Genomic DNA, 16,188 nt, shown 5'->3' with positions numbered 1-16,188 from the left:
AAAACTTTTCTCTCCATATTGAGAAAAGAGAAAAATCTTATTTATGTCAAAACCTAAAGTCGTTGAAAATATTTTTACTTTACTTTTCTTCTACCCTTGTTGTTGTCATTGCTGTGCTACTGCTATTATTATTGTTGTTGTTTGTTTTCATCAAGTTAAAAGAGAAGTAAAACGCTGCACTCTTCTTAATATTGCTGTCGTTCTTGTTGTTACTTTTATATTCTTGTAATTTTTGTTATATTTTGTTAGAAAAAGTGGGTTCATTAGATTTTTGCTTGTATCCAAATGCGTTTTGCCTTTCTGTAAAGTTTTAAGATTTTTTTTGTTTCTCTTCTTTTTGATTTATTTTTTATAATTTTTTGCTTATTTTTTCTTTAGGTTCTTTTTTTTTTGCGGTATGAAAAACAAAAAATGGAAATTATAATAATTTGGAAAATTCCTCTTTTAACTTTTTCCATATGTTTATGTATAGTTTTTGTATTTTGCCACACTTTTGGTACACATACGCCGTTTCATTTGATATTTTATGAAAAAAATTATTGTTATCGCACAACTAACTGCCAAAAATCTTATGACTTTAGGAGTCAACTCACAAATATTATACTTACTTTATATACCTTTCCATTTTTACTTTAATTTTTTAAAATTTAAATTCTAAAAAATTTAGATCCAAGCGCATTAGAAATTTGTCACTTATGCAAAATATTTTAAAATCTTGATCTCATTGAAACACGAGATGATTTCTACATACACTTAAATTAATTATTAATTATTAATTATGTAATCACTGCCTGCAAGTATTTAAAGTGTTGCTAAAATTTTTCGTAATTATCAATATTACTAAAGAACTTCTTAGTTTCATTAATCCAATGGCATTGCTAATTATTTTCAAAATTTAAATTTTTTTTTGACATACCAATTTTTTTCTCACAAAAATCTAGTTTGGTTTTATAGCTAGTGCGTTTTCAAACTCGAACTTCATTATAATGTGAAAACATAGCATATATTTTGTGAGTTTTTCCTTAAAAATTTTTACTTTTTCAAAACAAAAGTTTAAGAAACTTTAAAAAAAATATTCTAATGTCTTAAATACTCTTTATTCATGAATATGTATGAATGTCATATACATGTTCATAAGTATATTTGGAGCACGCGTAACAGTGTATATATACGTATGCGTGTATATGTATGCTCAATTATAAAATTACATATGTACTTATTTAATAACACAAAATAGTAAAAGAAAGAACATTATGACTTTTATGAACTTTTCTTTAACTTTCTAAGTACATAGTTAGTAAATTAAAAAACAAAAAAAAAACAGGAAAAAAAAAGAATATTATACTTACCACTCAGCAAACGATTTTGGTTTCATCATTTTTAATATCTAAAATGAGTGAACAGAAAAAGTTTTCGCATGCAAAGATTTTCTCATGCATACATTCAACATGCTAAAACATCTGATAAAAACAACTTAATATGTAAAAAAAACAAAAAAAAATATTAAATTTTGGAATTTTCTTTCAACTGAAAATTATTACTTTTCTTACAAGCTAATTTCTATAAGGTTTTTTGTATACGTTATCAATTTAAACGATAAACTATTAAAATTAAATATCACCGAATCTAAGTATAATATATGAAAGTCTGAAACGATAATTAAATGCGTATGTAAATATGTACATAAAAATTGACAATAATAAAAAACAAATTCGCTACAATATTTATAATTGAACCGGGACGAGACTAGATGAAGGATTAAAAATTCATTTCAGAAGTTTAAATAAGCTCCTTATAGACTAAACAATCTTACGGTTGACTAAGCAATCTGTCGGCTAAGTTTTTGTGAGCAGATCATCAAAATAGCCCTAATTGAGTTTACTTTTGCAAATTTGTAATATTTTTCTTACATTCGACATTTTTCTATTTTAATGATGTTTCCCTAACAAAAATAATTTTTTTTACAGCAGTATTTAAAAAAAATCTGCTAAAATTATTTAGAATTTTAAACAACTATTGTTTTCGAATGGGCTTCTTTTGTTGCAGAGATTTATCGAACATGCCACATTTTTAAATTTTTATCTCATGAATTTTCTTTGTATTAAGAACTAAATTGCCATTTTAGTAGTCTAACTTAGTTATAAAAAAACCCCCTGTACCAATCACACGTCAACCATAATATTATGAAAACATTTAATAAATTAATTATGACATGATGTTTAAGAATCGTCTATCTAACATTTTTTACCCATTTTATAAAATATGACAATTTACAAAAGGAACGAAATGGCATTCCATTTTGGTATTTTTAATTTTCCAAATTTACAAAACTATTTAATCAAATTTCTTTAGATCTTTTCATTTAATCAATTCTCTCTGTATCTCAATATTTTCAAATCAAATTTCATTTTTTTGATTTTGTTAAATCTTTTCTTTTGTAATATTTTTTTGTTTCGAAATTTCTACTGTTGAAGAAAACAATAAAACACGTTTTACTCGAATACAAACATACTATATATATAACAATGTACATACATACATATATGCTTACTTGGATTATATTTTTACTAAAATTTTATATTCATACATATTAATTTTAACAATAAATCTAAACACGTTCAAAGATTTATTCTACATTATATATATATAAGAATATATGTATGTATATGTATATTTCCTAAATGAAAATGAAATATATAAATAAAGGAAAACAAAAATCTTTATCCCTTCAAATTTTCTATATAAAAAAAATTCATCTTTTATTTATTCTTTATAAAATTAATCAATTTTAGTTAATAATAGTGAACAAATTGAGTCACGCAAAAGAGACATTATTAAAGATTTTCACTTATAAACTCTATATAACACATAATATATATTATATATATACTAGATTACTAGACGACAATATACATAACATTTCACATGACATTTCATTTTTTTCTATTAACCTATCATGGATGTCAGTTGTTTCTCCCAATTCGCCCCTAAAAAGAAATTTATTAAAGAAAAAAGAAGAAAAAAAAATAAATAAATTTGAAAAAAACACAAAAAAAAATATATGAAAACTTATATATAAATGGTTTTCTTCTATTCTTGCTCTCTACACAATATCCATCAAGTGTTCACACTTAGAATAGAAAGAAAATCGGATACTTGATGACTCTTGTAACACGTCACATCAAAAATCCCAAACACATTTCCCCGTATTTTTTGTTTTCTTTTTTTCTATTTTCATTTTATTCTTGAAGTTCAATTCTTCATCTCATACACTATAAATGTTTTATACGTCACACACACACACATTCACACACGCCATTACAAAAAATTTTTAATTCGAATATAAAAATATACACTTGGTATGGCGGCATGAATGGAAAAGAAAAACAAAATAGAAAATCAAAAGGAAAATAAATGAAAAATTATTTTCAATCTTAAAATCGGAAAACACCAACGGATTTTGATTATACTATAATGTAGTGTAAGTTTACCAAAAAAAGTTTTTACTAACACTTACTAAATTTCTAAAGAAGATTTATAAATATTTTATGTATGTATGTGTGTTTGTGTATAAAATTATGAAAATCTTAAATTCGCAAGATACTTGTAACATCTCTATATATTCTTATATCCTATTTCATTTCGTCAAAGTGAAAAGGAATAAAAAAACAAAAAAGAAATCAAAATAATACAAGAAGAGAAAAGAAGGCTTTTATGGTTCTCAAGTTGATTTATTAGTTCTTCACTGGAATGAAAAATAAATAGGGAAAAAGTATAAAAGAAACAAAAAATAAAGAATCCCTTAAAATTATCTTGGGTGTCCGGTCGGACATGTAAAATAGTTTCACTTTTTGCACGTAATTTTGTTTTTTTCTCCCTCTCTATTGTTTATAAAAACTAATATAAAAATTTCAGAAATTAATACATAGAAAACAAGATATAAAATAACAGAGTGTGTCCAAAAATTAACGTAAAATTCAAGATTTCGGAATGAAATATTTTGATAAGAATATCTGAAATTACCATTAGCAATAATAGATTCTAATCTATCAGAAGAAGTAGATTACTATAAACAAAATTACAGATCGAAAGTCTGAAGATATATATAGTTTACGTTTTGTCCTTTGATTTTATTCTTCCCACTTCTTTTGAAAAATAATTTTTAAATACATACATGTATATATAAAATTCCAAAAAACTTACTGAAAGTCACTTTAAACTTGATAATTTAAGAGTAAATTTATGTAAATTATTAAATTTTAATTTAATATTGAGACACTCTATACGTTATGTAAATTTTTGTTGTTTCTAATTTTATTAATGGATTCAGCAAAAATAATAAATCGATTATAACCCGATTTAAATCAAATATACGATATATTTAAATGTTTTTCTAAAAAAAGTATTCAATGTTTATTTGAAATGTTAAAAAAATGTTCGTCAAATTCTGTGGCCTGAGAATAAAATGTTTTCCTATTATTAATGGATTTGTCTTATTTATAAACACAGTGCATTAATATATACATTCGAATTTTCTATAATATATCCAACTTAATGCTCATCTTTAAAATGGCTTAAATCAAAATCGAATTAATAGTTTAAATTAAGGAAGTTACATTCAGATATTGAAACTCTTTTTAAATTTTTTTGCTAGAACACTGATAGTCAGAACACAGTTTACATCGTATTAAAAAAAACCATCTAAAAATTAAAAACGGGCAAAACAGGGTATAAGACGAAAAGTACATTGGTTTAAAGTATATACGTTGGTGGTTTTCGTTTATTCAGTTCTAGAATAGTTCTAGCTTGTAGTAAGTTCAAAAATTCACGATACATACACTGAAAATACAGATCGTTCGGAAATTACTGGCTGCAATAAAGTGCGTTCGGAAATTCAATGTGCAATAAAGAAATGTTAGAAATGTAGCGCAGACCTCTAGCATAAATTTTGTCGCTGCCTCATGAATTTTTTTTTTTGTTTAAATTTAAAAATCAAAAAAAATTTAAATTTTAAAATGGCAAATTCAGATATTGAAGGGTGTTAAAGTAAGTTTTCTTCAAGTCTTCAAATCTCGTTAAAATTTCCTGATTTTGCAGGGAATTGGAAGCGAAAAGTATTGGGATATAATTTCATAAACGATGTCACTTATGTTAATTTCGAACGACAGATTATTTAGAAATTTCAGAATTTGTAGACTGCGTAAACAAAAAAACTTATCACGATTCATTGCGACATAATGAGACCTAATGAGAAAATTTAACAAAACGTGTACATAAATGTATCAAATATAATCAAACTAATATTAAAAAATTTAACTTAAAATAACATTTCTATCGAATAGAAAAAAATAGAACATTTTTTGTACATATATAATAGTCGCTTAACACACATAATTACAAATTGGAAATTAATAAATGCAATATTACATAAAAATTTATAAAATAAAATAAATTTTTCCTATTGAAATTAAATTTTAATTAAAATTTTATTTCAAAAAAAAAATTTATGGTTTCATGAAATTTGTGTAATAATCTATTTCAAAATAACATAAAAATCACGTACGACAGAATAATATTATATTTTTAACATTTAAAATTAAAATAATAATTATGATTACATCTAAAGCAGTTAATACACTTTTGATACAATTTGAGGTAGGTACCTAAATAAACTTGAAATTAAATTAAAATTACAAAAAATATTTTATGCCCATTCAACTTTTTTATCCAGACTATCATCATACATTACGTGTCTTGTTTCATACGGATGAATTATTTCCCATTCATTTAATAATATAAATAATATATAAAATAAATATAGTAATATGAAATAAACTCCCATTGATCTTCGTAAATTAAATTTTGTTAAAGACATTGCAAACAAAATCATTATTATAGAGTTAAATAAAAAAATTATAGATGTTTCACCATACCCTGTTAACTGCAACTAAAATTATAAGGTTTATTATTGTTACATACATTTTGTGTACTGTACACTTATGAAATAATTTCTGTTTTATTATTGCTTACTATTAAAGAACTGCAAGAATTCATAAAACATTTTATAGTTGTAACTGATCCTAAAATTACAGTGACGTCTATAATAATAAAAATATTAAATGTCAAATAAATAAGATCAATTAAAAACTAGAAAAAATAGATACCCGTACGAATTTATTATCCTATGTTCAAATAAATATGTCATACCTGCCTATAGAACAGACTATCACTTTAAGTTGCCATATTAACATTTTAATTTATGCAAAATTTCAGTTTTTTTTTCAATATTTTCTAAGATATGGCCAAACTACTGTTGAAGTTGTATGACAGCTACTAGAGGGAGCCAAGCAATTTATTAATGACGACTTTTATCAAACACATTGGCCCTTCTGATATATTTACTTGTGTGAAATTTCAATATCACAGCTTTTATAGTTTCTGAGATGTAGACAAATAAATTTTGAAGTTGTATGGCAGCTACCCCTACCGGTACCCTGATCATGTCCAATTCAAATAGAGTTCTGGCACTTACTGCAATAAATCATTTATGAAAATTTGGTGAACTTAGCTCAATTAGTTTTTGAGTTATCGCTGGGTTGGACTGACGGACGGACGGACAAACAAAGCTTAATCGACTCAGAATTCGACGCTTAACATACACTCGAGTCTATATCTCAGACCGTTAAACAAAGACAAATTAGTATACCCTTCGCACATACGTTCGTACCGGTATAAAAACCCTAAAAATATACTATTATAAAATATTAATAATGTCTAATTTCCAAAAAGAATTAATTTTAATTAAAATGTAATTAATTAAATTAAATTAAAATTTAATTTTAATTAAAATTTAATTTTAATTAAAATGTAATAAAGTGAATTTGATAACTTACAAAATGTTCCAGATGCAAAATATGATCCGAAAGTCAAATATTTATAACCTTGTTTCACTAACAAAATATTCGTAAGCACATCTGCAAGAGCAAAATTCAAAATGCCAATTGTTTTTTTTGTAGAAATAAAAGTCATATATAACTTATATACTTGTTAATGTGCCAGTAAAAGCAACAATTGTTAAACCACTTGTTGTTCTCGAAAATCCTGATATATTTGAGAAAAGTAAAAATAATCCAAAAATTTCACATGTTATCAAATAAATTATAAAAATTGAACCGAATAATCCATAAAACGCAAAAATCTATGAAAAATAAATTTTTAGTTCACAATAATATTATGTTATTTAATTTTTTCAATAAATTTTACAAAATTTTTCGCACCACATTATATTTTGGTGGTTTTGAAATTTCACTAGTGAATATAACAACAATTGCCAACATCAATCCAACTAGTTGAATCGCAATTCCAATATATAAATTCAATACTATATGCATTAAAGCTGGTATTGTTACTAAAGTAATAATATTAGCAAGTTTACACCATCCATTCAACTGTAACTTCTTATCAACAATAGGTATAAATATAGCAACTATTATTTGAAATGGTAACTAAAATTAAAAAAAATTAAATTCAAAAGTAATTTCCAAACATCCATCAACTTTCACTGCATATTGTACAAAACTTGAATTAATACCATAATTTTCTTAGAAAAACCTTTTGGTTTAGTGTCAGAGGAAACATTTTTTTTCAGATTTAAATATTCATAAAATTGTATTAACATAACCCGGAGCTTCTTCCTAATACATGTATTCTCTTCTATAGTTTTGATATTTGAGTTAAATTTTTCTTCATACTGAAAAATAATTGGTTGTATGGACTTGTCATTGATGTATTTAGTTGCTGTTTAAGTAAAAATTTAATAGATTTATAAAAAAAAAAATATTTTAGTAAAGTTGACTTACAATTTCGTAATTTCCGAATTATAAATTTCTCGTCAATTATGACTACAAAAATATAACAACTCAACATAAATATGAAAAATAACGACCAATAATTAGAATATGTGAAATTTTTTGTGGAAATCCAATAAATTAGAAAATAAATTAAAAAGAATAATAAATCTCTTGAAACGAAATATGAGTTAATTACACATGGCACGGTCAGTATTAAAATTCCAACTTGAAATATTGTTAAATAAATTGTAGCACCATAAATTTCATTTACAATTAAAACAATATTAAGTTCTTTGGATGCAATTAAATAGTTATAAATGTGTATTATCATTGTTGGTAATGCATTTAAAGTGGATAGTATTAATGATCCAGAATTGTATTGAGAAACACCAATTAATTCAACAATTGTTAATAAATTTGTGATATACCTGTAAAAAAAAAGTGTTAAATTTTATTCCATTTGATATAATTGATTTTTTTTAACTATATTTAATTAAGGCAATTATAAAAATTATAATTTTTTAAAATTTCGAAATCGATAAGTAGTACAAAAAGAATAAAATGAGCACATTGTCAATATTTTAGTCTTCATTAAATGAACATGAGGCCAAAATGTAAAAATATCTCAAAATTTAAAACTTAAAATAAATTATAAACATAATCCAAGAAAATGTTCCGTAATGTCCAAATTTTTTTACAACATTAAATTTCTCATGATGTCATCAGGATTAAAGTATATATTTTTTAGTAAATTTCATCTTCTTACCACATTAAAAAAAAAACTTACCTTGTATAAATCACTGTTAACAGAAGTGAGATCAAAAACAGCAATGAAATTATAATAAAAACCCAAAGAATTTCTTTAAGTACAAAAAAATTTTGTGATTTACAAAATACAAAATTGGCATAATTAATTAAACCATGGAATTCATTACACGTGTAGGTTATCTTAACAAATTCACATATTTCACTTACTTTCTTTAAAAATATAATTTGATTACAGGATATCTGAAACGTCAAGAAATAATTTGAAATGTAAAAATGCATAACTTTTTACAAATGTTAAAATTGTACTTTATCAATATCTGTTATATAACGCTTATGTGCTTCATAATGTGGCATTTGAGAATAGGTTCCGTTCATTATTTGAATTATTACAAAAATTTTATTTTTATTTATTTTGTTTCAATTCTAACATACATACAATTCCTACAAGAATTTGTTTGACAATAAAGGAAATAAATGGAAAATCATGTTTTAAAAACATACTCAAAGCTTACTTTTCTCACAATTTGTGGGTTTTCCTTGAATACATAGAAAAATCCTTTTTAACATAAAAAAAATAATATTGCTAAAATTTTCACCTTCTCTGACTTCATTTTAGATCAAATTTCCGTCACTACATTCTCTGATTTTAGTTGCATTTCAACATTCTGCAATTTTATATTTTACCTTCTTTGTTATTTTTTAAGCGTAAGTTTTTTAAAATCCCGTATTTATCTTTAAAAAATAATAATTACTTTGTCACAAAAATTATTAAAAATTTTTATTCAAAATCACTTGAATTTAAACTTGCAATAACGCAAGTCTAAAGTATTTTGAAAATTAATTGAAAAGAAATTATTTTGCATAACTTTTGGCGAATATAAATCATTAATTCTATTATACCTACATATTATACTGCAACTCAATGCTCAAATTTTTTCACTTAATTGGAAAAAATTCAACAAAACTCTCAAACTTGAATAACTAAATTTTAATTTTACGACGGAGATTTTGTAATATTAGAATTCCATGATTTAAAATTAAAAAATTTTGATTTCGTTTTAATATTAGGTTTTTACCAAATCTCATTGCAATTGAAAAAAATTTATAATAATTTCAAAGAAACTCAAATATTTTAAAATTTTTTAAAAATTTTTTTTATATATTTTTATTTTATTTCAGCTATAAACTTCAACAAAAGAAAATTTTACAATTTACAAACACAACAAAATTAAAATATGGAAGTATCATCAATATCAGATAGAGAATTCTATAAGAAATGTGGTTGTGGAAATAGAAAGGATTTGGTAAAAATGATTTTTCTTGAAAATTTAATTAGATTTTTTTTTTAATTATTTCCGTTTCAGGCAAATTTTCGAATTGTTCCGCCATTTTCATATCAATCAATACAAAAAGCAACTATTGTTTATCCACCCCCGAAGTATGAATTTTCAATTTTCTTTACACTCCTTAAAAATAATCTACTCTTAAAAATTATAATTTTAAAAAAATTACTGATAAAAAATACCGTGTTGAAAATTATTAATGATTTACTAAAAAAATTTAAAAAGATTTTTTATTCGTTATTATTATTTAATTATGGTTGCTCACCAATAAAATTAAATTTGCTTTTTAAATTTGTTTTTGCCATTTTTTAGGAGCTATCCAAAACGTAAAAAACCAACCCGAACAACATTATTTAGATTTTATTTTAAACGTGGAGACGTTCCATTATGCTCTTCAATATTATTATCAACATCAAAATATCCAAATGGAAAAAGACTTCCCGTTCAATGGTTCTGTGATCCAAATAAATTGGATTATTTCTACTACTTACCAATTTTAATGGATGGGTAATATTTTTCAAATGCACATACATATTTTTAAATCGCATTTTTTAATATGTTCAAAAACTCAATATTTTATAAGCTTTCAAATATTTTCAAATAAAATTCAATTTAAATTTAATGATTTTTTAAAATAATTACTTGAAATTAAAATAAGTATAGTTTTTGCGTCTCTAGACTAGGTGAAAGCGACAAAGATTTAAGAGAATTAGCTTTTAACGCTACATATGATTTACTTTTGAGAAATCCGAAAAAGGTGAAATATTAAAAAAATTTGAAGCATTTATTTTTATTCTAATTCTATTCTGAAAGTGAAATATAATTTTTTTTCAGATTCTTGCAATTATACCACAATTAATATTACCTCTAAAAAGAGCCTTAAACACTAAAGATCCACCAATTGTAGTTGGAGTATTGAAAATAATACAAAAAATGGTATTATTAGGTTGTATCATAGAATAAAAAAAATTAAATTTACATACATAAATTTGTAGATATTATTTGTATAAATAATCATTTGTTGTAGATCCTTCTATTGCACGAGCATTGGTACCATTTTTTAGAACACTTTTACCTGTTTGTAACTTATTCAAAGATGATAATGCCAATATTGGAATTGAAGTTGACACACAACGTGATAATCGTCTCGGCGATGTAATTGATGATACCCTACAAATTCTTGAACGTTCTGGTGGTCCTGATGCCTATATTAATATTAAATATATGGTACCAACATATGAAAGTTCAGTAGCAAATTAAATAACAAAAAATAAAAAGAAATTTTGATTTTAAAGATATTACTAAAATATATTAAAATATTTGTGGCAAATATAAACCTATTTGCTTTTATGCAATTATTAAAGACATCACATAATACTCATTAATTACATCATGTACGTGTAACGTTACAAAATAGATATCTATATATTTATAGATATTTTCAAATAAATGATTAGTTCTATTAAATTTCTTGTTAAAATTATCGTTAAAATGTATATGAACTAAATTAATATGTAGTTACTATTGTTTTATAATACGGATTTAATTTGTTTTAAAATTTATGTGTTCTATAATCGGATTAAGATTCAAATAAATTTACTTTTGTAACATACTTCAAAAAAATGTATTTAAAAAGGATCGCTAATGCCCTTTAGTATAGTAATTTTAAATTTTATAAAGTATATAATGTAAAAAGTTAAATGTATGTGTCTGCCTGTGTGTCCTTTATAAATTTCATTACTAAACAAACGCAAATGTGATCATCTTGAAACTTTGAAAGATTGTTTAGAAAAGGCACTTCTTAAATAATTCTAAAAAAATTTTCGATTCTGAAGTTATAACAAAAAAATCGATCTTCCGAGCTTTGTTATACTGAAATTGAAAATCAACAAATGTGGTCATACCGGGTATTATTCGAAAGGTCTAGAAATATTATAACTTTGATTCCGAGAGATTTTTGGAAATCAACCTTGTGAGGCTTAAAGTCCCGAAAAGCGATTAAATAAAAAAATATATTAAACATGTAGTTCTATTAAGTTCTAATTAGCAGGGTTAAGACAAAATTTTTCAAGAGACCGCTCGTATGAAGAAAGAGATGTTCATTCGTTCGAAAAAATTTTGAAAGCATTTGAAATATAAATAAAAAAATATTGTCAATTTCTTTCTTCTAGCATACCAGTAAAACGTAATGGACTATAGCAAGCCTTTCATAAATTTTAGAATTTGGAGTGCTAAACTTTCAACTTAATCGCTTTTCTAGGCATACAGACATCGAAAATTTAATCAAATTAACACTCCATACTCATTTTATTGAAAATCATTAATACTGACTTATAATAGAAAGATATAAGAAGAATATATCAAATTGAATATGTGAAACATTCATTTGAAATGAAATTTTTCAAAATAATTGATAATATTTCTCTTTTGCTTCATTTCCTTCTATTATCCTCGTTTTAGACGTGCAGATTATAATAATGTAACTATATGTATTAAAAACAAATATGAAAAGTAAAAAAGAAAATAATGGCGAAGTGCTCGCCGTGAAAAAAAATTATTTTTTTTATTATTTCATGTTAAAAATAGAGTAACATATGTTTAACAAAATTCTTTATCCTTTTTTCAACTTGTTCAATTATTAGTGACTACAATTTTAGAAAATTTAAAAAGAATTTTTTTCTTTAGCAAAAATCTTTACAAACTTAAATCCATTCTATTTTAATCCATAACATACACATCCAGATATTGTAAATACTTAAACATATTCATTTATAAAAACAGACTATATTTTAAAATTCTTGCACCTACGTTATATACCGCACGAAAAATGTATTATTAAAGTGTAATTCCGTTTTGAAATATTTTTAATCTTACTATAGACATTGATATTGATAAACTTGCTAGGATGTATAAATTGTTATTAACATCCATATGACATAGCAAATTTATAGTTGACATACTTATTCCATAGTTGACATACTTATGACATAACATATTTATTAAATACATATGCCAATACAGTTATGTATGTAATAATTGACAACATTGTTTGTAAAAGACATCCACTATGATAATTATAAAAAAATAATAATTTTAAACCTCATTTAGTTATTAAATTAACTGTAATCGACTACATTTCCAATTACTTCAAGCTAACTTGAAAATACCTGCCTTAAGACTTTTTCATAGTGTGTCAATATCACTGCAATTTTTGGACTAGTATTCGAAAGAAAAAAGCAAATTTTTCTTTAAGTTCTTTTACTAAAAAAGTAGAATTTTCTCTGAGCTTCCAAATTTAATTATTTAATAAATTTTTCCACATACAACGACATATCTACATATGTATGTATGTAAATAATATTCTTAAATCAGCTATACTAATAAGATATTTCTTTCATCTGTGACCAGTTACTCTAACATATTAAAAATTCATAAATTCTACTCTCTTATTCGAATATCTTAAAGTTTTCCTAGACAACTAATAATTTTTTTCCTCCATGTTACATCACTATGTGTACATAGATATTTTATGCTCATACAGTTAATGTGATATTTGTACAAAGTATTATACATTGTACATCATTTGATTTGACGATGTCATTCTAATGATGTCTTCTGTCAATAATGATCCGTTTTTTTTTTGTTTCTTTTTTCTTGATGTCTTCATATGATTTTGCACAACAATGTTTAATATTTTTTTTTCTATTGAATACTAAAATTAAACTCAGGTGTGCCTTATGATTTTCTTATTTTTTTTTTTCTGCTATAAAGAAGCTGTACGTATTGTTATAGTTTGTGCATTCTATATGATATAAGTGCCATTGGAAAATATATACATATATTGTGTTTAAAGTTAACATATATGTACACATGTATGCATCTATAAAAAAAAATGTTATAATATGGAATAAAAACATACATATGAAAATACAGGCAATTGATTTGTAAAATTTATAGTTATGGCGAGAATAACGAAAGGCAAAAACCACTGAAGTGTGCCAGGAATTCATAATCAAAATATCATTTATTTCTTAAATTTTCTTTGCGCAAATAACAGAACATACGTGTATTCATACATCATGCACCTATTCCTGTAAATTTTTATAAATATGTATTAGGATGTGAATATTATATACTAGATTTTACATACATACTTGCATATAGCATATATGTATACATATGTATATATATTATACTTTACACATGCGGTTATCGTATTATAACAATTGCCATCGTAATAACCCATAAATATTTTGAACAATATTCTTGTCACTCAAATTAATTTCTTACATTGAATACATAAAATCGAATTGGAAATGAAAAATAAGAAAACAGTATGAAAAAAATTTATTTACTTACATTTATGCGATATACAAGCAAATTTAACTAATTTGAAAAAAAAAGGAATTTAATCCTTCTCGTTGACATAAAATATCTCTGTGATATGAATAAAATTTAAGATCTCAAAATAAATCTACAATATCGTAGTCTTAGAATAACACTGAAAGAAATAAGTGCTTTATCTTTAATTATTTGCCATGATTTAATAACGGTAACATTTGTAAAGTTAAAATTTATCACGAAAAATTGAACTTATTGAAAGTATTCAAGCTTCAGTTGGTGTTCCCATTCCTCTTCCATCAGATTTTTAAAAAATTATTGAAAAATTCAACAATAAAATAATTATTTTCAAAATTTTAAGTTTTATAAAGTAAGTATACGTACCCCCTTGTCTTACATAAGTAACACACTAAATAAATGTACAAATAAGTCGACAAACTCATGGTGTTAAAGCTTTTTGCTACTCTTAATTATTTAAAAAAAATATTACATTTCTAAGCTACTTACGATCTCATAGACGGAAATATTAATATGAAATATTGTACAAGAACATAAATTCAATTTTTGAAGAATATCTTTTTATTACATATTACATTTATACATATCTACATTTCTACATGTATATTACATTGAGGTAGAATTATCATAAAATTCAACACCCCATCCAATGATAGTGATTATTATATCTTATGTTATTCAATATACAACGCATACTGTTATAATATTGTGTAATTTAATGATTATGTAGACAGTTACCTTCATTTTATTATGTTATACAGTATAATATTCTGTACATAACATAGTATATTATATATTATACATTATGTATATGTACATAAAATTATTTATGTAATATATAACATGAAAACATAAAATTTATAACATGCCAATTTCATTTTTTCAAATTTACAAAATTCATGTGAAAATTATGTAAAAAAAAATCCTATTTTAAAATTGACTATGAAGGCATTACGTTTATTATATATTGCTGCCGCCTGTTGTTCCTTTTCTTATACTTCAAAATCAATATAAAAAAAAAGGATTTGAAAGAGTTTTAATCGTATAAAAATGCATATATATATTTAGTAATACGGGTTAGTATAGATACGATACATATGAATATGTGAAGGTACATATAGTATTTACGTGTACCTATACGCTATATACATCAGCTATATGTATATTGCATAGTCTTTTAGCTATCATCATATTTATAAGAAATTATTGCTATTATATGATGTGATTTTGTATTTTTAGAGGAAAGCAAAGAATGGAAAATTTTTATTGAATTTATTTTTTTTAGCTTCCCTCTGAAAACTGGTCAAGGTGCTCTTTAAATCGTTCTTTTATCTATCGATATTTAAAATGTGAAAAACCTTAATTTTTTTTTCTTCTTTAAAGAAATGAATTTAGAAGATTTTGACATAATTTTCCAATTTTATGTCTATTTAACAAAATAGAATTTGAATTTCGGAATGATGAAAGATTTTAATCTTGTGAAGTTTTAATTTCTAACATTACGAACGTTACTTAATTAATAAATATGTCAAATAGCTGCTGTAACCAAATTATAAATTAATAAATTATTCCTGTTCAAGTGAGCTTGCATATTATGTACATATTTATGTACACATTGTAAGCCCTTGTTTCAAAAACTTTAAAATTTATGAACAAAAACAAAGCAGAGCATTTTTTTTTTAATTTCGTAACTTATGACAGTGCCTCAGAATTTACTTTTGTGTTTTATAATTTTAGGAAGAATCTATTTAAATATTCCGATAATAATATTGAAATACTGAGCCATTTTACAAAAAGTAGCAATTATTCAACACTAAACACTCTTGAAAATATTTAATTTTTAAAAAAAAATTTATTCCGATTAAAAA

At 23.9% G+C, this 16,188-nt stretch overlaps 1 protein-coding gene across 1 annotated transcript; it reads left to right on the top strand.

Moving 5' to 3' along the window:
• The first annotated feature begins 5,535 nt into the window (after window positions 1–5,535).
• Window positions 5,536–11,321, top strand: LOC129614540 (parkin coregulated gene protein homolog). Its single transcript, XM_055529195.1, has 7 exons — window positions 5,536–5,655; window positions 9,798–9,922; window positions 9,983–10,056; window positions 10,274–10,468; window positions 10,640–10,718; window positions 10,796–10,907; window positions 10,989–11,321. The coding sequence occupies exons 2-7, from the start codon at window positions 9,854–9,856 to the stop codon at window positions 11,219–11,221; spliced, it is 762 nt and encodes a 253-aa protein (XP_055385170.1). The 5' UTR covers window positions 5,536–5,655; window positions 9,798–9,853; the 3' UTR covers window positions 11,222–11,321.
• The last annotated feature ends 4,867 nt before the right edge of the window (window positions 11,322–16,188 follow it).

Source organism: Condylostylus longicornis, unplaced genomic scaffold, assembly GCF_029603195.1.
Source record: "Condylostylus longicornis isolate FDR11 unplaced genomic scaffold, ASM2960319v2 ptg000110l, whole genome shotgun sequence".
In the NCBI taxonomy this organism is placed as follows: Eukaryota; Metazoa; Arthropoda; class Insecta; order Diptera; family Dolichopodidae; genus Condylostylus; species Condylostylus longicornis.
This window is presented reverse-complemented; position numbering and strand designations above follow the sequence as displayed.